This window comes from Aphanomyces invadans (assembly GCF_000520115.1).
Source record: "Aphanomyces invadans strain NJM9701 unplaced genomic scaffold supercont1.17, whole genome shotgun sequence".
Taxonomy (NCBI): domain Eukaryota; phylum Oomycota; class Saprolegniomycetes; order Saprolegniales; family Verrucalvaceae; genus Aphanomyces; species Aphanomyces invadans.
The window spans coordinates 1150510-1175014 of NW_008580162.1; the positions used below are offsets into that span (position 1 = coordinate 1150510).

The following is a 24505-nucleotide window of genomic DNA, read 5'->3' on the forward strand; positions in this document are numbered from 1 at the left end:
TAACAATTATAAGCTCGTGCATATGAAAAAAGACTCGACAATCGAAGACTTGGCATCGTTCAACCTGGAATGTGAGGACTCTATCGTTGACAATGCCGTGATCAAATTGAATTCTCCAAATCAAGTACATGTAGTAATATAGATAATGTCCATTAAAATTTGATCAAGTCTCTCAAAAATCGTTGACAGTTATACCCGACCAGAGTAGTATGGATTCTTGTTGCAAAATCACTCTAATATTCAAACGGTACAACGTCTCCCGACAATTTTAATACACCTGAAAATTTCATCCGATACAGTGAGGTCTCCCATAAGTGCACGCTCTCAAAACAAATACCTCAGGAGATTCTATGCATTATCAGCTCATAGAGTTTTGCCTCTTGGTGTAGTGTCTTTAGCAAATTTTCAAACTTTGAAGCGCGAAATTCAAACACACTCCTCATTGCCGCACATTCCACGTGATGAGCCAACATGGTGGTCACGCCTGACCGAGTGCGCATGACCTTAACGCAGAAGTGTGCAGTGTGCGAATATTATGCTCAAAACAAGCACCTGTCTGAGTGCATTGGCGACGTGGGCCCACGAAACGCTCAAACTTCCCAAGGCACCCGCGAAGTCAACCATGCGGTTGATCCTTGGAAGCCCACCCACAGCATGTCTTGTCCATGAGCGCCCGCGAAGTAAAACAATTCAGCCAGTCACGTCCCCCGAACTTGAGCAAAAACTGCTCCAATGGATTCGCTTTTGCGAGCGTTCAAGCTTGACCATAGTAACTCAGCACACAATCCGATACAATGCAGAACGAATTCGCAACGTTATGTTGTCACAAGTCAACTCGCAAGCTACGGCCACCAAACGCCTCAGGTCCCTACGACAATCGAAGTGTTGCGTCACCAAATTCTTACGTCGGCGCGCGTTGAAATTCCGTCGAGTTCATGGTGAAGCGGCATCGGCTCGCCCGAGCGACGTTGAGGCTGGTCGTGCTGCTCTTCAAGATGCAACCAAGGACTTTGCCAAGCGCGACATTTACAATTTGGACGAAACCACCTACTTTTACTGCCCAGTCAGCCGAAATTCCGTTTCCTCGAAGCAAGTCGCCAGACGCAAAGACAACAAGAAGAGACTCACTGTTGCTCTTGCCGTCAATGCGGATGGTCCGCACAAAAAGCCCCTGTTGTTCATTGGGAGTGCTCGGGTGCCTAGATGCTTCAACAGCCTATCGGTGGAGGAGTTCGCTGAGTTCAACTATACGAACTCGCGCAAGGGGTGGATGACCTCACCAATATTTCGACGCTGGCTGGACAAGTTCAACGAGGAGATACGTGAAACGGATCACCGGGTATTGCTACTACTGGACAATGCCTCGCCACACTACGGTCAGCAAAACGATCATCTATTGTCGAACGTCACGGTCAAGTTCTTACCGCCAAATACGACCGCCCATATGCAGTCTCTGGACGCTGCGGTAATTCGCTCGTTCAAGGCTCATCTTCAACGCATTCGGACAGACTTCATCGTCAGCAAGGTCGATGCGCTTCAAGACGCTGCTGAGTTCGTGCGCCTAAGCAAGGAGCAAGTCGATGAGCTTCTGTACGTTGACCTTGCTCGTGCCATTCAATGGGCAAATGACGCTTGGTGCGCTGTTACCTCCTCGACGATATCAAACTGTTGGCGTCATACCAGCATCCTTGACGATGGCTTTTTCGAGCTGGTGGCAAGCATGGAGGCCACTCGTATTTGCCCTCCAACAATTCGCTCGCTTGTTCTATAGAATTTTACAGGTCCTGCTCACCCCATTAAACCTTTGAATGTAAATATTCCCTTGAAAAATATCTCGCGTGCACTAATGAGAGACCTCACTGTATCGCGAATTTATCTTCTAAAAATTTTGATTCGCTATATTTTGAACCCTCTGTCGAAGTTGTCCAATCAGCTGATGCTACTGAGGATTGTCTCGAAGTACCTATGGGCGAACCATTCCGTCGTTGCTTGTAGTCGGAGGCGTCAACATAGACGCTGGCGGCGATTGCGCATGGGTGCGAAGACTATTCGTTGGATTTATGTCGTATGTTAAGTTTTTGCGCACAGACATCATCCGATCTTATCCAATCCGCGTCACATCGATCGAGGGGACAAGTTTATATTGCCAAGTGTTGTTTTATTTTTCTCGAGGCTGATTTTATCTTTGTACACCCACTGCATTTTGGCAAAGCGATTTCTTGATCCTGCCCGTCCGTACTCGACAATCGGATTCTACTCGATTATTTGTTGTATTCTTCTGCCCATCCACGTCGGCGACGCCGATCGCTGCCTCAAGTTCTTGGGACCCAACACGGAATGGATGCTGCAGGTAGACTCAACTGCGCAGCCTCTTGGGGGAGGTGGCGCTGCGCCAAAGGAAAGTTGACCCCACATTCGATCTTCGGCAAGTGGTGTGCGAAGCCGCCGTGAATGCCACATGAACGAGGCGGAAGTTGTGGCGGACTATACGTTATTTTCAGGCCATCGTGCCTTCGCCTTGCAAATGCTACTGCGAAAATCGTGCAATCAGCTAGATAAGCATATCGCAGACGCTTTTGTATCTTGCGCCAGACACGACCAGATTCAGATGTGGTCAACAAGGAACCTCTTGTCTCACTGAACACGCCGTGCGCGTCGGCGCTTGCTCATTCGAATGACGTCGAGGACGCGGTTCGTCGACAACCTTCAGCACTCGGCCGTCATGCAATCATACAATGAACGAATTGACGACGAAGGAAGCAAATTATGCATTGACGCGATTGCTACCACGTAGTGCGAAGGAGGTCAAACGGATGGCGAAGGCGAGATCGACCGAAGCTCCAACTGGCATCCGCTGGACGAGCTGGTCGGCCGAATCGAACGATCCAGAGTCTTGGAAATGCATTCGAAGTCGAGGGAGAATGGGGCGACTGAGTGTTCGAGCAAGTAAACGAATTCGCACAACAGTGGCCGCTTCATCAAGCCCATCTTTGAAGGAGTGCTGGGAGGCGGTGGTGCTACGTTGGGCTGGTTCTACTGGTACACGCACCATCCACTGGCTAGAAATCGCTCGACGACGATCTGCAAACACATCGATGATAACGTTAAAACAAAAAAGCGTAAATAGGCTAGGGAGCTACTGCGGCGGATCTGTCGCTACAAACGGATGAATCATAACGGCGCCCATATCGATGCGATTCTGAGGCTCCAATATGAGCATGCGCCCGAGGAGGTCGACACACATTGGTGGGACGAGAGCACGCCAGGTCGAATTCGTGGCTATGACGTGCTTGACACCGCACTGTGCGAGCAGCTGAAACTTTGAATTGGTCGACACGGCCTTTTCTGCAAGTGGCTCACCCGTGATCATAATAAATAGCATCATACCGAGTGCCCACACGTCCACTTGGCCTGGTGCATACGGCTGCCCCAAGTACACTTCAGGTGCTGTGTACCGAGGTTTCCCAGCAGGGTACCGTGGACGCGCTTGTAGGCCGATAGCGAGTCCAAAGTCGCCGAGCTTGCACTCGTCCTTTGCATCAACAAACACGTTTTCGAAGGACAAATCGCGATGGGCATAACCGCACGTGTGCATAAAGTGCACGGCTGACGCAACTTGCCGAAGGAAGCGGTGAGCTTGGTCCACAGAAAATCGCTTTTGAGCGAGGAGCAAGTCCATGAGGTCGCCATGAGGACAGTATTCCAGCACGAAGTTGTGATATCCGTTCGAGAGAAAGTCGTCGCGAAGCTTGAGGATGTGAGGGTGGCCGCCGTGGACATGGTTCAAGTCGCGCAGAATCGTGCGTTCCATTTCAATATCTTCGTAGACAGCCACCATGTGATGCAGGGCCTTGGAGACAGGTCGGCGGAACTTGCAGTTGACGGCTTTCGCGCGCTTGATCGCGACCGCGTCGCCCGTGCTGTTGTCCACGCACAGTACGATGTTACCATAGATGGCGTCCGACAGGGGTCCGACTTCCGTGTACTTGTGCCACGAACCCGGGCTCTCCAGAAACTCCCACAACAGCTCGTAGCAGTACTCGATATAGTATGCACATGTCATGACGGCGAAATACACACGGTGACTCCATGGTGTCGTCCACATGCAGCCGGGAAGAAAAGGTCACGCCGCGCTCGAGACAGTGCGGTGTTGAAGTGAAAATTAAAACTGAGCTGCTTTTTGGAATTTTGGAGGGACGAGGGTTGGGCATTTTGGTGAATTTTTGGATGTTCGGGTTAAAATTTTGGCATTGTCGCCACGTTTTTAGCCATTTTGACAGTTGAAGCAGGAAAAAAATGTGAAAAAATAGCCAATCTCGCGTTTCTCAGCCTGAGATATTTATTTCTACAGTACGTGGGCTGTAATAATATGCAGCTTTCTCTTGTTGTAGGTTGAAACTTTTATTCGCACCTTTGCTAAAAGTACTTCGTTGTGCGCGTTTTTTTTTCAATAATTCAATAAATGTCAACGTTGAATTTCTGCATTTTCCTATGGAATTTTAATTTATCGACATTGGTTTGGCTGTTTGAATTCCCGGCACCAACCCTCGAGAATGATCGTCAAGATGAAGAGGTCGACGCCGCTGTAAGTGTGCATCCACGCCGGGGACACCATGCCCAGATATGCCTGCGTCGCACACGGCAGGCTGCATTGGCCAAGGCTACGCGAAACCTGATCGGTGGTAATCCCTGGGTATTGTGTTATCCACCACATGGTACACCTGATGGTCGTGAACGTGTGATGATGGGAGTGCCAACGTTTCGCTGCGGCGAAATGACCGAGGTCCACCTAATGGCTTGCTGTCGTGGGTGGTTGCGGTAGTGGCGAACAGTATGCGAGGCCATCACGCCGATTAAGTCCTCACTATCGATGCGTCCCACAGCCGGAACTACTTCGATCAGGAATGCAATTGATGTTTAACACAGAGCATTTTTTGGCCTTTGACCACACATTTCGGTCACTACGCTATTCACAGATCGTGGCGTGGGGACGTCTGCAGCGCTCCAATCTGTTGAGGGTCGAGCAGGACCAAATTATTGTCGAAGATGCCTTCTTCGCGGGCCACGGTCGCGATCAAGATAACGTTCTCAACGATATCAAGGTCGGCCACAACCGCGCCGTGGCACATAGCCAACGTCCGAGCAATGGCCGTGGTTTGGCACCAAATGTGAAGCACCGATTTGGTGTAGCGCTGTGCATTGCACACACCCGCCTTGGCGACGACGAGGCCGTACAGCTTCTTCCGCAGCAAAGTTTGGGCGTCGGACGTGGTGAAGACTGCGTTCTTGTGAAACTTCATAGCCCGTGTCACACTCACGGCAATGCGCTGGCCGTATATCGTGCAAAGGTAGTCGACCTTTTTCCAGTTGGGGCTCCAGTACTCAATTTGCATCTCGGTCACGACGTCCATGGCGCCGAAGCGCTGGTGCATGTACTCCATCGAGAGCGCCTCCGACACGACGCTCCGCCCCCCCGCGTTGGGTTCCCAGTACACCAGCGATGCATCGCGGCCTAGAGCAAACGCTGTCGTTCGACGGTTCCTCTCCAGCTGCTCCACAACCATTGCCACCTTACATGGAGACTTGACGAGCCATTCGTCCACCAACAGGTGCGACCACAGCCGGATGCTGAATTGACCCCGCAGCACGACACACACGGAAGAGTTTGATATGATAGCGTTGTAGTTGCAATCCGTCCCAATCGTTGGACGGGTCAAAGCATTCCCGATTGACGCCAGCCGAGACGGCTGACGAAAACGGCATCGACTGTCGTGAGGAACATGACGTGTCGATCGTGGATGGGGCTGTGGATTGGGTGGTAGTGGTCGTAGTAGTTCGGCTAGACATGGTGGTTGGTGTTGTCGTACGAGGTCGGGTGAGAGCGTGGGTCGTAGGGCGAGAGATTTTTTGTGTGGCACGTCTGTCCATCACGCTTTGGCGGCATGCTTGTTGCGGTGGCACTGGCCCGCCACAAGAACCACCACGGGTGAAACCAAGCCCGTCCAAGCCACAAGAAATCGATGACATGTCGATTCAAAAACACCCCACGGCGAACATATTCGAATGATGGTGCGGATGCACACTGGACGATAGGATCAGTCAGTGACCAAACGAAATGCCGCCAGTGCGAGCGCAGTCGTGACGATGCGGTGGACATGTGTCCTCCGCCCTGCATTCTTCAAGCCATCGATGGGAGAGAGGCCAGCGGTCCAGCGGCCACTCGGGCAGATTTTTCCCACACAGCCGTGTATGTGAGTGATGGTGAATGATCGATGGCCAGGGGGAGTTTTGCAACCGTTTGCAGTGCCTTCTGCACAACTCGTGGGAGGGATTCATGGCCATGCGTGGCCACCCGGAGCTGCACAAAAGGTGGTATTTTCTTTATTCCAATGGCTGTGCAGCATGAGCACGAGGAATCTAGTGGTTGCGCTCCTTCGACCGTGATTTGGGATCGTTTCGGATGATAGGAACGAGCAACAACTCGGCCAAGAGCCCGACACCGTAAATGGCCGCCGTGATGAGAAAGCAGTACCGATATCCGTGGCGTTCGATGAGGTAGCCACCGACCATAGCGCTTCCAGAATACGTGAATTGGGTCAGTCCCTCCAGCGCATTCCAACGGCCGCGCAAGTGCTGTGGCACATAGTCCATGAGGAGAGACGACCGCAACGGTTCCGAGCATCGCATGAACCCGCTCCTGCCTGGCAAGTTAGTCTACATAGCATGGCTGCCACGCACCGCAGGAGAAAGAGACCAACTTCGAAGCGCAGGGGCGTCGTGTACGTCATCAGGGCGAGGCACCCTGTTGCAAAAACTCGTGTGGCGACAATGGTTTCAATGTCGCCGCACCACCTGCACGAACCATGAGTCCACGAACAGATGTTGAATGCGTACGTGGCGCAGCGCTGACATACGAGCGACAGCACGACGACCAACAGGGGCTGGGCCACCCACAGCACGTTCACTTCCGACGGGGTCATCGCGTAGTCGCGTTGAAAAAAGACGGGAAAGAAATTGATGGTCAAGCCCGCGCCGTTGCAAATGATGAAGTCCGAAGCAAACAGCAAGTACGGCACATGGCGCGGGCCAAACCACAGAAACGTATTGTGTTCCGCTGCCAACGATGCCTCATCTACACAAAGAGAAGCACATGAAAGGGAATCCCTTGTCATGGAGGCAAAGACAGGTCTTCGCACCTGGTTTGACGCGCACAAGCGGCTGTGCTTCGTTGGGCTCGGCGTTTTTGTCACCTTTGATGCTGTTTTCGTAAGCCAAATCGTCGTTGAAGAAAAAGAGCAAAAAGAGCGGCGGGATCCCAAGTGCCATGCCAACCATCAGCACCATTTGCAGCTCCCACAAGTTCCACGTGTCCCCTTCGACTTGAAATAGTACCACGCAGATACACGGACCGACAATGGTGGCGACAGTCGTCAAGACGTATTTGATCGTGATTGGGAAGGCTCGCTTGCCTTGGGGAACCGAGTCAGCGAAAAGCGCTTCAAGCGCCGGCACTTGCAATGCGAAGAAAACCCCCCACAGTGCAAACACAACGTACAAGAGAGGCATGTGATTCTACTCAACAGTTGAGTCCTTCGAGAGTCACGGAACAGAGTCGACAGTACCATAAACAGCGCAAACAACGTGAGGAATGCACAGCACAAACCAATCCCGCCAGACCATTTCAGAACAGTGTCGCGGCGACAGTGGTCGCTGGCGTATCCCCCTGGAATGGCCACCAGCAATTGCACAATGCCTGCAGTACGCTCAAAGTGAATTGGACATCCCGCTAAATCGCCGACGTCTACCTTGCACTCCTTTGATGTACCCGACAGGCTCGTTCGAAGACGTAAGCACAAACACGTAGCCCGACAAGATCTGTTCAAACACGATGCTACCAATGGCGATCAGACGGCTGGTGGCCACACAGTTCGCATGTACCTGCGCGAGGACCAAAACGCCAGGGTGTACAAAAAACTCAATTTCACATTGTGATCCATTTGCTGCAGGTAGCGCCACGCCATCTTGGCTGGAGGTGTTGTGCCGGTTGGATCTTCTCGTTCGAACGGTCACAATATCCGGTTTCATACGGATAATGGGAACAACCCCCTGCCTCACGAGTAGCATTGCATTTGGTGAGAAGGCGAACCTCTTCAACGCACGCTCGCGCCATGGTCGGAAGGTATGCACGTTACACAATGTAAGATAGCTCTGACTCATGCCAATTTCGAGATGTGGACCGCGAGGAAGTCGCGTCGATGCTGATCACCATGGAAGTTTCAACGGATGCACGAGAATGCGCTGATGCAATTGGCGCCATAAACACCTTAAATCAGCACATTAACACCCCACATCGAACAGACGTTACCGATTCACCCACACAAATGAGAGCTAGGATTCACCATCGAGTCGATGCCTCAACTCATTGCGGTGACAAGTTAGACATTACGAAACTGTTTTCGAATACACACCGTTGGGTCACGTGCTGCACGCGTGGATGTCTCCACAGCCGACCATGCCACGTGACCTTATACCGTGGGGGTGTTACCTTTGATATAAGGAAACTCGCAGCCATCCTGCAAATTGATTGGTCAGCTGCATTGCACACATCCATGATGTTCCGAGGTCGAGCAACGGAGTTCGTTTCCGTCGTCATTGTCGCACTACCAGCAGAGATATAGCGAATGGTGCGATGCCATCGTGCACGTGAGGTAGCTCGTATGGCTCTGCACCATGCAAGGCACGTAGGAATGGCCACGAGTACGAAGTGGAGGTGTCGTCGTTGTCGTCAACGCGTTGGACATGTGCCAGTTCCTGGAAACGGCCCAATGACATTTTGGGTGCTCGGGTTTCCAGCCGTTTCAGTTGATATACTTGATGCTTGTATGATCACATGACAATGGTGACGATATGTGGTGTGACATTTGAGGGTGTGCTTAAGGGTGGGATGGTTGCCATTTTCAAATTCGCCAGGGAACCATCACGACAACTGCCGCGGTGAAGGATGTTGGGCAAGCTATGGACGTACGCACGGGACGCCGAGCATAACGTAAAGCTCTCGTACCTGTTTACCATCACGTTTTGGTCCTGCCGCAGGTATGAATCCCCACGATGCCATGGATCGTGATGGAATCGTGCGCATTGTTGACGTGGTGTTAGCATTATCTTTCAGCAAGTGCTGTCGGGGTATGTGTTTGTGCTGACTCAATCGAACGAACCCGTGGGAATGGTCAAGGGCATTCAAGGGGTTGTCCAAATGATTGCTGCGATTCCAGGGGGCTGGGCGTGCGATCGCTTTCGCCGCGACACGATCTTGAAAATCTCGTCCGTGCTTGGTGTTTTCTGCGCGCTCTTGTCAGTCATTGCGTTCTACATGGTAAACAACGGTCGTCTCTCTGAATGTTGCATGATATTACGTGTTGCGCAGGGTCATTTGATGATGATTTACGTTGCGTTTGGATTTTGGGGCATCTTTTGCGCACTGCAAGGACCGGCGTTGGAAGCTTTGTTTGCTGACTCGATCCCAAATGGCGAGCGATCATTTCCCATCACAATCAAGCACATGCTCATGAACACTGCCATGGTGGCTGGACCTGGCCTCTGCATTATTTTCTTTCTCATCTACGGCGACTCGTGGAACCTCGGTACGTGCGTCTCCGTCGTGATGCGTGTTCCTTGGTCTTATCATAACGGATAATTGGCGTCAGTGGGATTGCAATACGTGCTCATTTTCGGGACTATAATTGGCGTTCCGCCCCTCGTTTTGCTCTACTTTTTCAACGATGACTTGGCGTATGAAAACTACACCCAGACATGCACCCTCAAGCCCCGCGCCCTCTCCTTTGTCGATGAAGATGGTGTGCTGGAGTTTGCCGTGACGGACGACGAAACCAGCTTGTCCAAATCCCCGGCGAAAGAGTCTTCCAAGTTGCTTGGTGCGTCTCCGAAACCCGCGGCCACGAGCACGTTGACCTCTGGTACGCGCATTTTTGCGCCATCATTCACATTTCCGGTGCTTCATGATCGTGGGTTTAACTCCAATTCTAGAGTCCGTGGCGTCCCCGACCAGCGCCATCACGAACGAAAACACATTTCTGTGCTTTGGTCCGCGTCATGTGCCGTACTTGCTCTTCTTTGCCGACTTTGTCATTTGCAATGGCGCGGGCATGACGATCAGCTTTTTTCCAGTGTTTTTTCAACACGATTACGGCCTCACACCGTCGCAAGTCAACATTTTGTACTTTGTCCAGCCGCTCTTGATCGTAGTCTTGTCGTACTTCACCCAGCGTGTGTCCACGTAGGCCATTCTGCTTGAGCGAGTCTAACGAGATGCGTAGGGTCACAGGAACAATCGAAACCGTCGTGGCGACGAGGATTTTTGCCACTCTATGTCTTGGTGCGATGGCATTTGTGACGCCGTTGCCGGTCGAAATCGGGCTGTTTTTGCTACGGTGCGGCGACTCGTCGGTGGCCATACCTCATGTGCTTTTGCGACATAGGAGCGGCTTTATGCGATGCTCGGAGCCGTTGCGCACGTCGCTGTTGATGGATTACGTGCCCCAGCACTTGCGTGGACGTTGGAACTCCCTCGAAGGCCTCACCCAGTTTACGTACTCTGGCAGCGCCGTTGTTGGGGGCTATCTGATCGAACGCCACGGCTACCGGTTTTGCTTCTTCATTACGGCTGTCATCTACGTCGTCGGCGTCGCCATCGAGGGCCTCCTCGTCCCGATCATTCGAAGCCATCATCGCCGCCTCCAGCAACAAGCCAAGTCGGCCGTTGTCAAGCTGGCGTGAACAACCAACCACACCGACGTCGATCCATCCCGCTCTCCACCCTGACCCAAACCAAATAAATACACGAAGTATGCTCTTAACACCTTCAAGGTACACACTAGAAGCTTCATCATGTTGCTAAGGCGCCACCTTGGCTGACGTGACCCGGCCAAGCACCTCGGCAGAAGAGGACATCAGAAGCAACAGACGCACCCCCGCCAACGCGACGGACGACTCAACCTCTTGACGTTTTATTCGTAAGAGACGCTTGCGAGCTCGACCAATTTACACGACAAAGTCGTTGGGGTCGGCAGTGTACTCCTACCAGATACCCGTGAAAAAATCTTGTCGGAGAGCAGCGTGGGGAGGGCGACGGATTCGACTGTACCAAGTCGAGAAAATCGCACAGGACGAGGCTCCGTTGCGCGTCAAAGTCTGGATGGCCCACGACATGCTGCATGGACGACGGTCTCATTCGGTGTGAAAAGCATCCACGTGGGGCTTACATTCAAAAACGCTTCGAGTTGCGCGCGACGGGTATCGATCCGCTTGGGGTCGAACCGTTTGAATAGCGACTTGTCAGGAAATGCCGCGCCCGACCGGATCCAGTGTGGCAGCTACAAGTGCATTCAACACGCCATCTCTTGCAAACAGCGTCGGCATGCACCCCGCGCGCCAGCACCGCCCCAGCGGCAACGTACCTCGCTTCGTAGATGCGCAAAGTCGCTGTACCGCCGCCGGACGCTCCACGTTTCGCCCTCGGACAAGATGAGAACCTACGAGAACGTGCGAGCTTTCTTGGCGCGGCGAACGCATCGAACCTTGTACGACACGTACGAGATTTCCGACCGCCGCGAGAGCGTCCAGCTTGGAATACAAATCTTGACCTTTGGCACGCGAACGACGACGGGCGTGTGTGCCAGGCCTGGCAGAGGGGATGGAGTGCCGTCGTGTGGTGCCGTGCTGCTTTGTCCGAACGAACCGTAGCTCCCCGGGACAGGACCCTGACCGCGGTGCGCCACCCAACTGGAAGGATGCAACGGTCGGTTCATAAACGACTTGCCGTTGAACGACTTGATGCGCGCGCGGGCCATCGCGAGAACTTCGGGCGACGACGTGGTGAGTTGCCGCGTGGGCCACACCCCCGCCGACGCCAGGATCGAGTGGGTCACAAACAAGCACGCGTATAACAAAACCATGGGCGATGTCCACCCCACAGCCGCTGGGTCGTCGTTGGTCTGCGTCAAGAAGAACCTGTCAGAACAACGCCATGCAACTGCGCACGGCGCACCAGGACACCCCAGAGATATTTTGTCAGCAACGACCACCGCAGAATCCAAAACGCGCGCAGGTACGGCGACGTTCGCAAGCTCCGTCGGTGCTCCATCCAAATGAGTGCCGTGGACATCCCCTAGTTGATTCAGTATTCATTGCGCGACGTCTGGACATGCATGTGCGCACCCATGCCAGGCTGTCTGCGGCCAGGAACGTGCCGGATGGCAACTCGGGTGGCCACCCCCACGAAATGGAGTACAAGGCCGTGATGACCGTCACAAGTGCGAGCCACAGGGAAGCTAGTGCGCGCAGACACAACTGCATGCACGAAAACCTGTCAAGTACCACAATGGGGACAGCAACGGACCTGCACTGGGAAGATGATCTCGGAGAGGTACGTTTTTGGAAGCGGTCGAATGCACCAGAGCCAGTGCGTCGCCACGATGGCAAACATGACGTCGATGGCCGCAACGAAGCTGTAGCGAGACGACGGATGGTCCATAGCACGCTCGCTGCGTGGCGCTCTTGCGGCCGCGCGACCGTCTCGGTCGAAATGGTCTCGGCAGAGAGCTCTCGGTCGTATGTTCGTCGTCTTCGGGCCCTGCGGTCGCTTTTGATTGGCTCGCTTCCATGCACACCTGCCACATGCACCAGGATAGATTCGTCCTCGTCATGTTCTCATCCTGACATGTTAATCCAACCGAACGGAGCATCGATATCTTGTCGATTACTCGACGCTGCACAGCATGAACAGCTCCCACTACGCGCGGCTCGAGCACTGCTACCTTTCATGATGCCCACTCGTACAGTGGAGTCGGAGGCGAGCTTCTACTCCTTTGAGTACAGGTCGACACGATGGGGGGACATGGGTAATGTTGGTTCGGCGACGAGTACTTTTTGTCGACGACGACATCGTGGACAGCCATCCCATACTGCTGTTCATGCTCTCGACGTGCATGATGTGTGTGTGTGTTTTCCTGAAGCATGGACGATTCGAGCATGTTGCAGCGCTCCAGTGGATGCGTGAAGGGGTATTGCGATCATTCGTTTGATCGCCATACGCCACGTGCTCCCCCGGACCCCCGTTGTAAATCATGCCGTGTCGAGTTTGATCTTTGTGCAGTGCCAACGTATGGCGATCCTAGTCGTTCAAGGAAACCCTCGCACTCCAGCACCCCGCGACGGGGGCTTGCAAGGGGTTCGTTGCCACGGGTCGCTCCATCCTGCGTGCCGCAACACACATATGAAGCATGCGCCGCCTTCTTCGATCGGGCTGCGACGGCCGCGTGTTGTGACGTAGCCATGTACAGAGTGCGGTTGCGTGAAATTCACGTCGTGTTATCAAAGAATACGATCGAAGCAAAATGACACGTATATCCTGTATTCATTTTAATAAGTAGTATAGTATTGTGTATATATTGATATATTCGACATGCCACATTTGGGCCCTCGACATCGAGCCAACCTTGGACTGTTGCCAGCATCGAGCACGTCGATTTCATTTACCAACTTGGATGCTGCGCCACCTTGTCCAGCAGTACAAGGCGCTCGAGCACAACGTGCGCCTCACGTACGTGTATACGGTGTTCTTCTGGTCCTCCCGCAGCATCATCTTGGACCAAGTTCTTGCCGGGTACATCTATGTCTTGACGGGGTCGAACGAGCCGGTCGGGATGGTCACGGGGATCAATGGCCTCGTGCGCATCCTCGTCACGTTTCCTGCCGGCTACGCCTCGGATCGGTTTCGCCGCGACACAGTGCTCAAGTTCGCCGGCGGACTCGGCCTCCTCTGTGCCATGTTGAGTGTGTCGGCGTATATTTCAGTATGGTGTCTGGCCCTCCTGTGTATAGTCTAATCTTGCGATGGTCCAGGGCCACATGGTCCTCCTTTACGTGGCGTACGCGTGCTGGGGCGGGTACTTTGCGATCCAGCGCCCGGCCACGGAAGCCCTCTTCGCTGACTCCATTCCCAACGGCCAGCGCGAAGGCCCGATGACGATCAAGTACATTCTGATGAACGTCGCGGGGGCGCTTGGCCCGATTGCAAGCATCGTGTTCTTCTATCTGTATGGCGATTCATGGTCGCTTTCGGGGCTCGAAATCGTGCTCTGTGGGGGCATGGTCGTGGGGCTTCCAGGCTTGATCGTGCTCTTTTTCTTCAACGACGACCTCGCGTACGAGAACAGCACGCGGCGCGCGGAGCGGTTGTCGGTTGTAGAAGATGGCGAGCTGTCCGACATCGGCGACGATCGATCTGCGACGAAAGAACGATCTTTGCTGTTGCAAAACGACGACGAGTCTGCACGTACGTCGTTCTCTCGAGGTCGTCGTGGCCATGCATGCTCGTCGATGGTGTCTTGATGCGGTTGGCCATGAACGCCGCCGCCGCCCCAATGCATTCCGAAAGGACTGACGGGTGTGTGTGTGTGTGTGTGGCGTCGGAGGTCGTTTTGGTTCCATGGCAGCCACTGGTTTCGACAGCAAACCTCGACGCGAGTCTGCGCGACTTCTGTGCAGATGATGCCTTTACCAACAAACTTGTAGTTGGGGACACTGTCAACACGTTTTACTGCCTCGGGCCGCGGCACATCCCCACCATTTTGTTTGTGACGGACTTTATCATGTACAACGGCGGCGGCATGTCCATCAGCTTCTTTCCGCTCTTTTTTCAAAACGAATATGGGCTCACCCCCGCCCAAGTCAACACGTTATTCGTGATTCAACCGGCGCTCATCGTGCTCCTCACGTCCGCCGCCCAGCGCTATTCTGCGTACGTCCGCCCATCCATCGTCATGCGCTTCGTCAGCATATCGGAAGGCGACGTTGGCCGTCCGCTTCGACGTGCTAACGGATGTGTTGCTCGCAGGAGGTTTGGCGATATCGAGTCGGTGGTGGTGACGCGGATATTCGCGTCGATGGTGCTCTTGTCCATTTCGTACGCTCGAGATCACGCTTTTCTTGACTCGGTACAACGTTCGTCCTGAGTGTCGTCGGGCTGAACACTGAGAGATGGCGTTAGAACTGCATTCATGCGGTGTTCGGCGCCAATCCGCGCGTCCATCCTGATGGACCACGTCCCGAAAGCATGGCGCGGGCGGTGGAATGCGCTGGAAGGGCTGACGATGTTCTGCTACTCGGGCAGTGCCATGGCCGGTGGTTTCATGATTGAGCGCTACGGCTACCGGTTCTGCTTCTTTGTCACGTCGTTGATCTTTATGGCCGGGCTCATGCTCGAGCTCGTCCTCTTGCCCATCATTCGCAACGAGCGCAAGCTCAAGAATCGCGGGACCCACTTGCCATCGGTTGCTCACGAGGGACGCCGCTGACAACATGGCCCACGATAATCCAACTGGTCCCCATGCCAACATGTTCGATCGCATGACGCGAACTAGTTAAACGTACACAACAGCACCTCGTTGACTCCGGCCTTGCTCGTCACAGCGGCGTCACCTTCCTCGTGCTGCATGCTCAAAAATCGCACCGTGGATCACGCAATAGACAGCGACCATAGGCCGGTTGAATGTACTCGCAAACGTCCTGGAGCGGCCGCTTCGGTTCATCATGTCCCGCTTTCAGCCTTACTGCGGGACGAACCAGACTACCCCAACGACTCGGACGACGTGCGGTATCACTTGGGCACGGTGTCCCATCTCTCGATGCGGAGCGGCAAAGATGTGCAAGTACGTACCTCAACGAGCACATTCGTCTTCCACCGCTGCATCGTCAGCGACACGGCACACTGCGACGTTGCCCGAAAGAGGATTGAGCCTGAATACATGTACCAAGGCGAATGCTAGGCCAATCTTGCGCCCGCAAGTTCGTGTGGATGTGGCAACACAGCGATGAAACACGAAGGAGGTGCGAATCTGAATACCTCGACGAATTTTAGCCACAAGGACGCGCCGATCTTGCGCCGGCAAGTTCCTGTGGAAACGGCGGCGGCCATCATGGCCACAGTGGGCGCGACCGACACTCTCCACCGGTTAAATAAAACGTTCCATTGGAGCGTTTTATAGGTGTTTTCGAATGCACTGGCATAATCTGCTAGATTAGCCAATCGAAACACGCGATTCAAACCTCCGCGACTCGTTTAAACAGGACGTTTTATTACGACGTAAGGTCAACGAGCGAAATCACTCGTAACGTCCAAACGTGGCATCGTGAGCATTGGCGAAAATGGCGACGATCGCTCAAGTCGCCGCATATGTCAAGCGCATCGAGCACAATGTGTGGCTAGCGTATGTGTACACGCTGTTCTTTTGGTCGTGCCGTAGCATCCTGCTGGATCAAGTCCTCGCTGCCTACGTCTATGTGTTGACGGGGTCGAACGAACCGGTCGGCCTCGTCTCTGGCATCAATGGGCTCGTGCGGCTAGTGGTTGCGATTCCTGGGGGGTACGCGAGCGACTGGCTTCGCCGCGACACTGTACTCAAGGTCGCGGGCGCGCTCGGGCTCGTCTGCGTCGCCATGAGCATGACGTCGTACCTGCTGGTACGTGCACTGACGACGCGCATGCCTGACGTCGCTTGCCGCATGTAGGGGCATATGCTGTTGCTCTACATTGCGTATGGTTGCTGGGGCGCGTACTTTGCGCTGCAACGACCGGCGTTGGAAGCGATTTTCGCCGACTCTGTGCCGCAAGGCGAGCGGGAGTTGCCATTTACCATCAAGTTTATGCTGATGAACGTTAGCGGGATGGTCGGGCCCCTCGCCAGTGTCGTTTTCTTTCAATGGTACGGAGACTTGTGGTCGTTGTCGGGGCTCCAGTGGGTGCTTTGTGGGGGCCTTGCCGTGGGTACCCCCGGCATCGTGTCGCTCTTCTTTTTCAATGACGACCTGGCCTGTGAAAACCTCCGTCCCCATCAAGCCGCGTCCACCGCCGAACCGACTCGGAACCAGCGTGCGTTGTCATACATTGACGACAGCGGCGACTTGGCGCAGGTCGAAGAGATTCCAACTGAACCGGTGACAACAATCGCGGGAGAAGCGTCGCCGCTGTTGGAGGCAGGCAAGTCGTCGTCCAACATGTTTGCGATTCGGACTCACGGCCACCACACGTAGACAATCAAACCGCGGTGGTCGACCTGGACACGATCAATACGTTCCTGTGGCTGGGACCGCGCCACGTCCCCGTCATCTTGTTCTGTACCGACTTCATCATGTACAATGGCAGCGGGCTGTCGCTCGTGTTTTTGCCGCTCTTCCTCCAAAACGAGTACGGGCTCTCCCCGTCCAGCGTCAACTTTCTCGTGCTCGTGCAGCAAGTGCTTGTGCTCGCAGCGACGTCGCTCGCCCAGGTCGTATCCAAGTACGCCCCATGCCCTTTCCCATGCAACTTGGTCATGGCGGAAGCTGTAGGAAAGTTGGCGACATCGAAACGGTGGTGTCGACGCGCATCTTGGCTGCGGCGATCCTGATGGCATTTACGTATGGCGAGTCGCTGTGGGTTGAGATTGTGCTGTTTGTGCTGCGGTACGTTGCGGACGCAATGCGATTCGTGAAGCGCATGGAATGAGTCGGGGCTCGTAGGACGGCAATCATGCGGAGCTCGCAGCCCCTACGGTCATCCATCCTGATGGATCACGTGCGCAAGGAGTGGCGGGGGCGTTGGAACGCTCTCGAGAGCCTCACGATGTTTTGTTTCTGTGGCACGTCTGCCGTCGGCGGCTACTTGGTCGAAGCGTACGGGTATCGGACGTGCTTCTTCGTGACGTCCGTCATCTGGTTCATCGGGCTCATGCTCGAGTTCGTCCTCGTGCCGATCATTCGAACGGAGCGCAAGCTGCGTCACGTGGCCCAGCCCACCAAGATCGTCATGTTGGCCTGAGCGAACACAGTCGACGGGGCCGGGTTTTGAATGCAAGCACCATTGTTTTTGTTAAGGACCAAGCCCACCGTTGAACTCTCGCAGGTCGCATACTCGCGCAAGCGCACCACCCATAACGTCCACGGGTTGCGCTGCGAGGTACGACACAATCTCTCTGGCCCTCCACTCGCCTTGCCTGCACCCATAGTAGCGAAGACGTCTCGATACGAGTCACACCCCCACCGCGATTCGCGAATGGACACGTTCTTAACGCTCTTGGCGTCTGTACTATCTGCCAGGATGCGCTTCTCTCCCCCCCCGGCGAGACCCGTTAGGCCTACCCTGGTGGGACACACTCGACCCTCCCCCAACGCCTTGAACGGCCGTCGCCAGTTGCATGGACTCCCCCCCCCCACTCGTCGACCCCCATGCGGTCGAATCTCCCTCGTGTGCGTCCCCAGCCAGCCACGTCAGATCCATTGGCTGGCGGACGATTTCGCTTATTTTATACTGCCAAGTTGAAGTTTCTCGAAATAACGCCACGATGCCACATTTTGCACGTCCAAGCAACTGGTCTACAATCATCAAGACCAACATTGTTGTGTGTGCGGAGCATGCGAATTGTCGATAAAACATTCATTCTTCGTGCTATTTTGGGGGATGTTGCGTCAAAATATCGACCACCTGGTCGACGAAATATATATATTGTTGAGCAAGAGTGCATCCTGACAATATTATGACTGGGATGCGGTAGGGGTGTCGCGAATGATGCGCCAGCGCTCACTCTCGAGTTCGCTGGGCGCCGCCGCCTCGACCGCCTCGACCCACACACACCGCGATGCCCACATCCAAGCCGGTGCCCCTGACTGCAAATGTATCGCATCACATGTTTCGCCTAATCCATCCACTGATCGGGCTGTCGGGCGTCGTGGACTGGCGCATGGCGTACCTCGTGACCAAGAACCCGGCGATCCCACATCAAGCGCACCACGTATCGTCCAACGTCCTCGAGGGCTTTGCCAGCGTCATGTGGGGCATCGGCGGCGTCCTCCAGTACGAAAAGGAAGTGCCCAAGTTTAATCGAACGAGCGCGCACACAGTCGTTGGGCTCGTCACCCACCATCGCCTCGACAAAGCGTTCCAGACGAGCCGGCGGTGCTACATGGCGTCCTATGCCGGTCTTGTCGGCCTCACCATGCACCACGCCGCTTTTGGCGCGATGGCATATCGCCGCCACGACAGCAAGCGAACGGCGGCGCATGTCGCTGCAGGCACAAGTACTGCATGCTACGCGTACTTGTGGCACTCGATCTTTTTGGGGGCAAAGGTGCAGCGCATGGGCATCTCGCACTTTACAGCCGCCGCCACCATGCTGACGGTGTGGCTGACCGAGTCAGATCAGCTGCTCAAGCAGTTCTGGTAAAGCAAGCCCAGCCACTCGCGTGGCCAGCGCGTTGTAGTTGTGCGTGTGCCCGATGAAAGTAGGTAGCATGCGATTCCAATAAAAGCGGATGGGTCGCTCCACGGATGTGTGAAGCGACCCGTATTGTATCGAAGCAAGGTACGGGATGGAGAGAAAAATATGCGAGGCCAGGAATCGACCGATCTCCAGCTCGATGTTGATGGTTCGGTCGTTGCGCGGGGTGATCCGCGCTAGCCCTGCAAGTGTCCTGAACCTCGGCGTGAAACCCACTGCCTCACCAGCGCGTGGATGCAAGAGACCCTGCCGAGCGATTCAACCATAGATTTAGTGCGCCCAAGGGCTCTGCCGTTTATATATATCCGTCGAGGCCAGCAACTTGATGTGGGAAGAGGTCGACGTCCCCGTGCTTTGTCATTGCAGGTCGTCCTCTGCGTCGTCATGAGCCAGGCCATTCCGTCGCAAAAGCAACCATCGATGCCCATTCAAATCGAGACAATACTCTAGTCACGTGCACCAGAGTCGCTGTGGCACCAACGAGTCCCGGCGATACACCAAGCGTTTCACACATTCCAACACACACAACTCGACAAAAATTACGACGCACGCACCGTCCATGCGAAAGTCGCTTTCTCGAAACAACGACGTGCGGCGGGACCCCATGATGTCGCTGCCCATGTAGCTAAAGTTGTCAAAGTGCATCGTTTGCCGGCCGGGCATGGACCCGCTCAGGACGGACGACGTTACGACGGGCGAATCGGCCACGTCTTGCTGAAGGAATGACGCGGGCACGTAGCTACAGTCCAGCAGCCGTCAAGTGGCGCACGATAGAGACTGGAATGTCAAGAATACGAACTTGAAAATGTCCTGGCCGTGTTTGATGTTTGGCCGGAATGGCGTGTCGACTCGCCGTTCCAAGAGGGCCTGCCAGTCGATGCCGGTAAACCACGGATGGTGCATGATGTCGAGCGGGCCATTTGGGCCACACCCCAGGCGCTGGGCAGGGTTCTTGACCAGCAGCGCTGCACACCAACGCGTTAGAACGAGGGGCATGCACACAGTCTAGACACGCAAGGATCGGAAAGCATCATCGCACCTTGCAAAAATTCAATGGCTGTCGGCGAAAACAACGTCGGCGGGAATGGTGGCTCCTTGGTCAGGATGTTTTGAAACATGGCGCGGCGGTTCTTGTCGTAGAACGGCGTCTGGCCACGAATCATTTCGTACACGAGGACCTACATTCCCGACTCGCCGAGTGAAGGTCGGGTTCGTACACGGCACGATGCCACTTATAAGTGGCAGGCGGAAGGTGGCGTACCCCAAAGCTCCACCAGTCGACGGACTTGCCATAGCTTGTGGCCGTCCGCTGCGAGCTCAGTAACTCTGGCGCGAGGTACTCTGGGGTCCCGACAAACGTCGACCCTTCGTCGTCTTCTTTGCTCAGTCCAAAGTCTGTGATGGCCACGTGGCCGTCGGCATCCATCAAAATGTTCTCGAGCTTCAAGTCGCGGTACATAATGTGCAAGCTGTGCAAGTGCGACATGGCGAGAGCGAGCTCGGCCGCGTAAAACCGTGCGCGGGCCTCGGGGAAATGCTTGAGCTGCTTGAGATGCACAAACAGGGACCCGCCGTGGTAGTAATCCATGACGAGGTAAAGCTTGTAGTCCGACTGGAAAGCATACCTACACCACCCCCATGACGCGTGCTCTCCAGCACGACGAGATATCATCACGCCGCCACCACACGCACGCCATCCACTCGATCCATTCACACGCAAGACAAGCCAACATGGTCACGAACGAGATCCATCAAGCCTTCGATACAACGACAGGAATCGGGTCAACACAACTGCCGCCACGTAGACGGCCCTTTGCACAGCACTTCATGAGGTCACGTTGCGGCACCACGAACCGGACATGCGAGAGACGTCAGTGGCGTCGGTTCCACTCGGGAAAGCTGCAATCCCCCCAACGGCAATCGCCGGACGTGGACCCAAAAGCAGATCATGCCAATAATGGCTCAAATTCAGGCAATACCACCGTGGAAGTGCCGTTGAAGAGCATGGACAAGCGGTAGCCGACACGGACGCCTGTAAAACCACCGAGGGAGAGCTGGAAGAAGACTTCCATACAGAAGAACGACTCGCCCTGTCGACAGCACCGCAAAAGCCGCGACCACACGCAACAGCCTCACACTCCCATCACGTAACACGCAACCAGACGACTCGCAGGTGGCGCGTACCGAAGGTGGACGACAAACGGGTGCTCGACGTGTTTGAGGATGCGCTGCTCCGACATGGTGTGCTCGACTTGTTTCTTTCGAAACACGTCTTCTTTGCGGAGAACTTTCATGGCGTAGATGCGGCCGGCGTTCCGGCCCGCTTTCTTCCGTGCCAAAAACACTTTGCCGTACGCGCCTTTGCCCACGACGCTGAGCAAGTCAAAGTCGGCGACGCTCATCGACGTCGAGATGACCATGCTGCTACCTGCCGCGACGTTCAACGAGTGACCATGTCGCGGGAGAGAGAGCGGCCCACGTACTGGTGACGCGGGACTTGGTGTCCACCACGTGCTCAATGACCATGTCGCCGTCTTCGTGCTGGCCTTGCGCAGGTGGCTGCGGGTGCAGCGGCGGCGGCTGCGTGTACGTCGGCTGTTGGCCGTACACCTGCTCCATGAACTGCTGCTCTTCGGCCAAGTCGTACCTACAAAAGTCTTGCATGCAGTGCCACACACACGAGAGGGCGGCAGTCAAATGGGAATCGTCGAGTACCCGCGCGCGCTGTCAAAAAAAGCAAACACAGTCTCCATGCTCGCAGCAATCGTCCATGCTGTGTTCGTGCTGCGCTGTTCACCAGACAAGCGGGTGGCTTGCGGTTCGCCAGCTGACAAGCTCAAGCACCCGAGCTGGGCGCAGTCGGGCAGCTAGAGATCGACGGCGTGAGATACCAAGATGATGCGCGGCATGCACCGTACTTGGCGTCCTGCGACTTCAGCTGACCGCTGCCAGTTGATCGCGCGGGTGCTGATGATGGTGCGCACGTCCTAGGTAGGTCGTGTCAGCATTGGCGACGCCAGCACAACAGTGATGGCATGTAGACGCCGTAGGTCGGGAATGACGCCAAGAACAGCTCCTTGAATAGTCCAAGGCAGGGTGCGGATGCAATGCACCGGATCCATCTAGACGTGTACCTCGGGGTCGTCGGCGCTGACGCGGTGGCTTGACTCGATGAAGGCAATGGCCGCCAACTTTTGTCGCAGTACGGGCTGCGTCAGCAGCAAGTGCTTGGCCAGGACGCCGCCGCGTCCGTATGCGGCGATGTACACTTGATGGCAACGCGCCTGCATGGCAAACGCTTCCCATACATACCTAGGTGCATGCACGGCGTCAGGAGAGACGGCTGGGATGGGTGCATGCGCATGACGACATCAAATCGTCGTAATTCAAGATCGAGCACACAAAGGCAGCATTGTCACTGCTGGCCCAAGGGGAAGCAGCTTCCTCCCGTAAGTTGGACACAAAAGCAGACCATGCCTGCACAACATGCCCACTTGTCCATGACGCCGTGAACCGAATGAAATGAACGAAACCAACGCGCAACTCGCGATCCCGTCGACCCAGTGACGCTTACCGCACGTGCTCCTCTGGCGTGCTCGAGTATGGAATTGGGACCTTGTCGCCGCGGTTGGTGACCACCATGTTTGTACTCGGGTTTGTCACAATCACGCCGTACCCCAGCGACAAGGCCTTATGCAAGTACGGCAACCTGACATCAGACGTGCGATGAGCTAGCACGACGACGAATCAAGAGACAAGTACATGGAGCCAGAGCGGTAGTACTGGCGGGTCGTGTCTTGGGGCTCCATGACAAGGGATCGACTCCAAATACCCGGCTGGATGCCGTTTCCACTCACAATGATGAGAAGGAGGCGTGTGACGCGCTCCCATTGCCCGGACAAGAAGATACTGCATTTGGCATCGTTCGACCCGATGTACGCCTCGGAAAAGCCTACGCAGAGGCATGTCATGAGCGGTCCGTCAGCGTGAGCATTCATAGCTCGCGCGTGGCCATCACCACCTTCATGAGCACAGTGATAGATGATACTGTCGTACCCATAGCCTTCATCTTGGACTGCTCCTCATACACGATCTGTTGCAGCGCCAGTTCCATCTCCCTCTCACGCAACTACATGGGCACACCAAAGGTGCGCAGTCAATCCCCACGCCGCGTCCAAGGCGTCGCTGTCGCGCCACGATCATGCCGTACCATGTTCCTGTTCGAATGTCCGTGTCTGACCGGGACCGACCTTATCCGGATCCTTTATCCGGATACTCTCCTCCACCGCATCTTGAGACATTCGGTGCGACTTGCTCAAAAATGACACAACCAAGGTAGCAGCGTGCTACCTCGGAGCAGGTCACGCGAAAGTGGGCACTCGTGGGGCGGCCCGTGGGGCAGGGGCGAGAGGAATGCTGTTCAGTTGCAACCTATAGGCTGCACAGGCATCCATTACAGGCGTGTTATGTGCGGTTGCCAGGCGCAGCAGTGGGTTGTGTGAAAAAGGTCGTGATACGATCAAACTTTAGCCAACCAAATCGCGTTAATTTGGTGATTTTCAAAATGCATGAAATATCGTCTCATACTGGCGAAAGTTGTTCAAACCACCATGGTGGCGAGTGCGGCTCCCACCACAGAGTGCTGCTGGCCTCACGCGTTCCAGGGCCAAGTAAGTGCATGATGGTGGTCTGGAGCGATCACCATTTCTTTATTCGGTTCTGCTTCTAACCCGATGCACGACAACACGCATTCAGGTGATGCGTGCTGGTACTAAGAAGCATGGGTCACGGACATGTGCATTAAGAGCGGACGCCGTCTCCATGTAGACCGAGCTGTCCTTTCAGCCGGAAGCCCCTTCGCCACACTACAAATATCGATTGCTCTGCAATGCCGATGGATGGAGTTCAATCTGGCCTGCTGCGTGCGAGTTTCAAAAATTCGCCCGTACCTGCCGACACGATAGCTCCATCTGAACGTGTCCGTCGAGGGCAGGTCCAATGCACTGCCCTGTCAATCGTGTCGATCCCTCGCACCAGCCAGGCCATTCTGAGACAACATGTAGCGAAAATGGCCCTGGTTGTCGGTCCTGCTGGGGACTCGTCGCTCCTCTGCCTCTTAGCGGACCGCGACTTGTCCATGCCACGTACTGTTGTTTTTGGCGTTCGTGCGATGA

At 55.0% G+C, this 24505-nt stretch overlaps 9 protein-coding genes across 50 annotated transcripts; 4 read left to right on the forward strand and 5 right to left on the reverse strand.

Annotated features, from left to right (window-relative positions):
- Positions 1-2748: 2748 nt before the first annotated feature.
- On the reverse strand, positions 2749-4156 carry H310_08492. 2 transcript variants are annotated; one of them, XM_008874226.1, is made up of 2 exons: positions 3388-4156; positions 2749-3345 (listed from the first exon to the last, which is right to left on the reverse strand). In XM_008874226.1, the coding sequence occupies exons 1-2, from the start codon at positions 4103-4105 to the stop codon at positions 3137-3139; spliced, it is 927 nt and encodes a 308-aa protein (XP_008872448.1). In that variant the 5' UTR covers positions 4106-4156; the 3' UTR covers positions 2749-3136. The 2 variants fall into 2 exon arrangements, with proteins under 2 accessions (XP_008872448.1, XP_008872449.1); XM_008874227.1 differs by having other exon boundaries at positions 2749-4156.
- A 737-nt stretch (positions 4157-4893) lies between these two features.
- On the reverse strand, positions 4894-5886 carry H310_08493 (hypothetical protein). Its single transcript, XM_008874228.1, has one exon. It carries the CDS (start codon positions 5562-5564, stop codon positions 4971-4973), a length of 594 nt encoding a protein of 197 aa, XP_008872450.1. The 5' UTR covers positions 5565-5886; the 3' UTR covers positions 4894-4970.
- Positions 5887-6303: 417 nt separating this feature from the next.
- On the reverse strand, positions 6304-8043 carry H310_08494 (hypothetical protein). Its single transcript, XM_008874229.1, has 7 exons — positions 7939-8043; positions 7806-7891; positions 7623-7753; positions 7197-7572; positions 6895-7132; positions 6739-6852; positions 6304-6697 (listed from the first exon to the last, which is right to left on the reverse strand). The coding sequence occupies exons 1-7, from the start codon at positions 8019-8021 to the stop codon at positions 6418-6420; spliced, it is 1308 nt and encodes a 435-aa protein (XP_008872451.1). The 5' UTR covers positions 8022-8043; the 3' UTR covers positions 6304-6417.
- Positions 8044-8967: 924 nt separating this feature from the next.
- On the forward strand, positions 8968-10940 carry H310_08495 (hypothetical protein). Of its 3 annotated transcripts, XM_008874231.1 has the most exons (7): positions 8968-9093; positions 9157-9373; positions 9425-9641; positions 9705-9974; positions 10045-10294; positions 10335-10448; positions 10497-10940. In XM_008874231.1, exons 1-7 carry the CDS (start codon positions 9002-9004, stop codon positions 10792-10794), a joined length of 1458 nt encoding a protein of 485 aa, XP_008872453.1. In that variant the 5' UTR covers positions 8968-9001; the 3' UTR covers positions 10795-10940. The 3 variants fall into 3 exon arrangements, with proteins under 3 accessions (XP_008872453.1, XP_008872454.1, XP_008872452.1); XM_008874232.1 differs by having other exon boundaries at positions 10045-10448; XM_008874230.1 differs by lacking the exon at positions 8968-9093 and having other exon boundaries at positions 9120-9373.
- H310_08496 (hypothetical protein) lies at positions 10182-12652 on the reverse strand. 33 transcript variants are annotated; one of them, XM_008874244.1, is made up of 8 exons: positions 12416-12652; positions 12235-12366; positions 12065-12184; positions 11611-12011; positions 11475-11549; positions 11280-11390; positions 11162-11227; positions 10182-11094 (listed from the first exon to the last, which is right to left on the reverse strand). In XM_008874244.1, the coding sequence occupies exons 1-6, from the start codon at positions 12548-12550 to the stop codon at positions 11282-11284; spliced, it is 972 nt and encodes a 323-aa protein (XP_008872466.1). In that variant the 5' UTR covers positions 12551-12652; the 3' UTR covers positions 10182-11094; positions 11162-11227; positions 11280-11281. The 33 variants fall into 33 exon arrangements, with proteins under 33 accessions (XP_008872466.1, XP_008872455.1, XP_008872464.1 ...); XM_008874233.1 differs by having other exon boundaries at positions 11595-12011; XM_008874242.1 differs by having other exon boundaries at positions 10182-11227.
- An 814-nt stretch (positions 12653-13466) lies between these two features.
- H310_08497 (hypothetical protein) lies at positions 13467-16011 on the forward strand. Of its 6 annotated transcripts, XM_008874266.1 has the most exons (5): positions 13467-13871; positions 13921-14353; positions 14593-14818; positions 14915-15014; positions 15068-16011. In XM_008874266.1, the coding sequence occupies exons 1-5, from the start codon at positions 13563-13565 to the stop codon at positions 15215-15217; spliced, it is 1218 nt and encodes a 405-aa protein (XP_008872488.1). In that variant the 5' UTR covers positions 13467-13562; the 3' UTR covers positions 15218-16011. The 6 variants fall into 6 exon arrangements, with proteins under 6 accessions (XP_008872488.1, XP_008872492.1, XP_008872489.1 ...); XM_008874270.1 differs by having other exon boundaries at positions 13467-14353; XM_008874267.1 differs by having other exon boundaries at positions 14593-15014.
- Positions 16012-16200: 189 nt separating this feature from the next.
- On the forward strand, positions 16201-18195 carry H310_08498 (hypothetical protein). Its single transcript, XM_008874272.1, has 5 exons — positions 16201-16539; positions 16588-17056; positions 17110-17356; positions 17407-17520; positions 17578-18195. The coding sequence occupies exons 1-5, from the start codon at positions 16225-16227 to the stop codon at positions 17873-17875; spliced, it is 1443 nt and encodes a 480-aa protein (XP_008872494.1). The 5' UTR covers positions 16201-16224; the 3' UTR covers positions 17876-18195.
- Positions 18196-18613: 418 nt separating this feature from the next.
- H310_08499 (hypothetical protein) lies at positions 18614-19410 on the forward strand. The gene has a single exon (XM_008874273.1). It carries the CDS (start codon positions 18693-18695, stop codon positions 19275-19277), a length of 585 nt encoding a protein of 194 aa, XP_008872495.1. The 5' UTR covers positions 18614-18692; the 3' UTR covers positions 19278-19410.
- Positions 19411-19527: 117 nt separating this feature from the next.
- On the reverse strand, positions 19528-23557 carry H310_08500. Of its 2 annotated transcripts, XM_008874274.1 has the most exons (14): positions 23542-23557; positions 23388-23460; positions 23094-23283; positions 22906-23040; positions 22466-22643; positions 22250-22318; positions 22047-22198; positions 21815-21978; positions 21516-21759; positions 20593-20956; positions 20371-20509; positions 20131-20296; positions 19886-20070; positions 19528-19705 (listed from the first exon to the last, which is right to left on the reverse strand). In XM_008874274.1, exons 1-14 carry the CDS (start codon positions 23542-23544, stop codon positions 19689-19691), a joined length of 2079 nt encoding a protein of 692 aa, XP_008872496.1. In that variant the 5' UTR covers positions 23545-23557; the 3' UTR covers positions 19528-19688. The 2 variants fall into 2 exon arrangements, with proteins under 2 accessions (XP_008872496.1, XP_008872497.1); XM_008874275.1 differs by lacking the exon at positions 19528-19705 and having other exon boundaries at positions 19735-20070.
- Between the last annotated feature and the right edge of the window lie 948 nt (positions 23558-24505).

Coding starts and splice junctions, on each gene's coding strand:
- H310_08492 (XM_008874227.1), bottom strand. CDS start 4,105: ATGTGGACGACACCATGGAGTCACCGTGTGTATTTCGCCGTCATGACA.
- H310_08493 (XM_008874228.1), bottom strand. CDS start 5,564: ATGGTTGTGGAGCAGCTGGAGAGGAACCGTCGAACGACAGCGTTTGCT.
- H310_08494 (XM_008874229.1), bottom strand. CDS start 8,021: ATGGCGTGGCGCTACCTGCAGCAAATGGATCACAATGTGAAATTGAGT. Junction 7,573..7,622: donor CGTTGTTTGCGCTGTTTATG/GTACTGTCGACT, acceptor ACTGTTGAGTAG/AATCACATGCCTCTCTTGTA. Junction 6,853..6,894: donor GTATGTCAGCGCTGCGCCAC/GTACGCATTCAA, acceptor TGGTTCGTGCAG/GTGGTGCGGCGACATTGAAA.
- H310_08495 (XM_008874231.1), top strand. CDS start 9,002: ATGTTGGGCAAGCTATGGACGTACGCACGGGACGCCGAGCATAACGTA. Junction 9,975..10,044: donor CACGAGCACGTTGACCTCTG/GTACGCGCATTT, acceptor CTCCAATTCTAG/AGTCCGTGGCGTCCCCGACC. Junction 10,449..10,496: donor ATCGGGCTGTTTTTGCTACG/GTGCGGCGACTC, acceptor TTTGCGACATAG/GAGCGGCTTTATGCGATGCT.
- H310_08496 (XM_008874234.1), bottom strand. CDS start 12,550: ATGGACCATCCGTCGTCTCGCTACAGCTTCGTTGCGGCCATCGACGTC. Junction 12,185..12,234: donor CCGCAGACAGCCTGGCATGG/GTGCGCACATGC, acceptor TGAATCAACTAG/GGGATGTCCACGGCACTCAT. Junction 11,391..11,474: donor TTGCGCATCTACGAAGCGAG/GTACGTTGCCGC, acceptor ATGCACTTGTAG/CTGCCACACTGGATCCGGTC.
- H310_08497 (XM_008874267.1), top strand. CDS start 13,563: ATGCTGCGCCACCTTGTCCAGCAGTACAAGGCGCTCGAGCACAACGTG. Junction 13,872..13,920: donor GTGTGTCGGCGTATATTTCA/GTATGGTGTCTG, acceptor GCGATGGTCCAG/GGCCACATGGTCCTCCTTTA. Junction 15,015..15,067: donor ATCACGCTTTTCTTGACTCG/GTACAACGTTCG, acceptor AGATGGCGTTAG/AACTGCATTCATGCGGTGTT.
- H310_08498 (XM_008874272.1), top strand. CDS start 16,225: ATGGCGACGATCGCTCAAGTCGCCGCATATGTCAAGCGCATCGAGCAC. Junction 17,057..17,109: donor GTCGCCGCTGTTGGAGGCAG/GCAAGTCGTCGT, acceptor CACCACACGTAG/ACAATCAAACCGCGGTGGTC. Junction 17,521..17,577: donor ATTGTGCTGTTTGTGCTGCG/GTACGTTGCGGA, acceptor CGGGGCTCGTAG/GACGGCAATCATGCGGAGCT.
- H310_08499 (XM_008874273.1), top strand. CDS start 18,693: ATGCCCACATCCAAGCCGGTGCCCCTGACTGCAAATGTATCGCATCAC.
- H310_08500 (XM_008874275.1), bottom strand. Junction 22,319..22,465: donor TCAGCGCCGACGACCCCGAG/GTACACGTCTAG, acceptor CGACCTACCTAG/GACGTGCGCACCATCATCAG. Junction 21,979..22,046: donor TTTTTTGACAGCGCGCGCGG/GTACTCGACGAT, acceptor AGACTTTTGTAG/GTACGACTTGGCCGAAGAGC.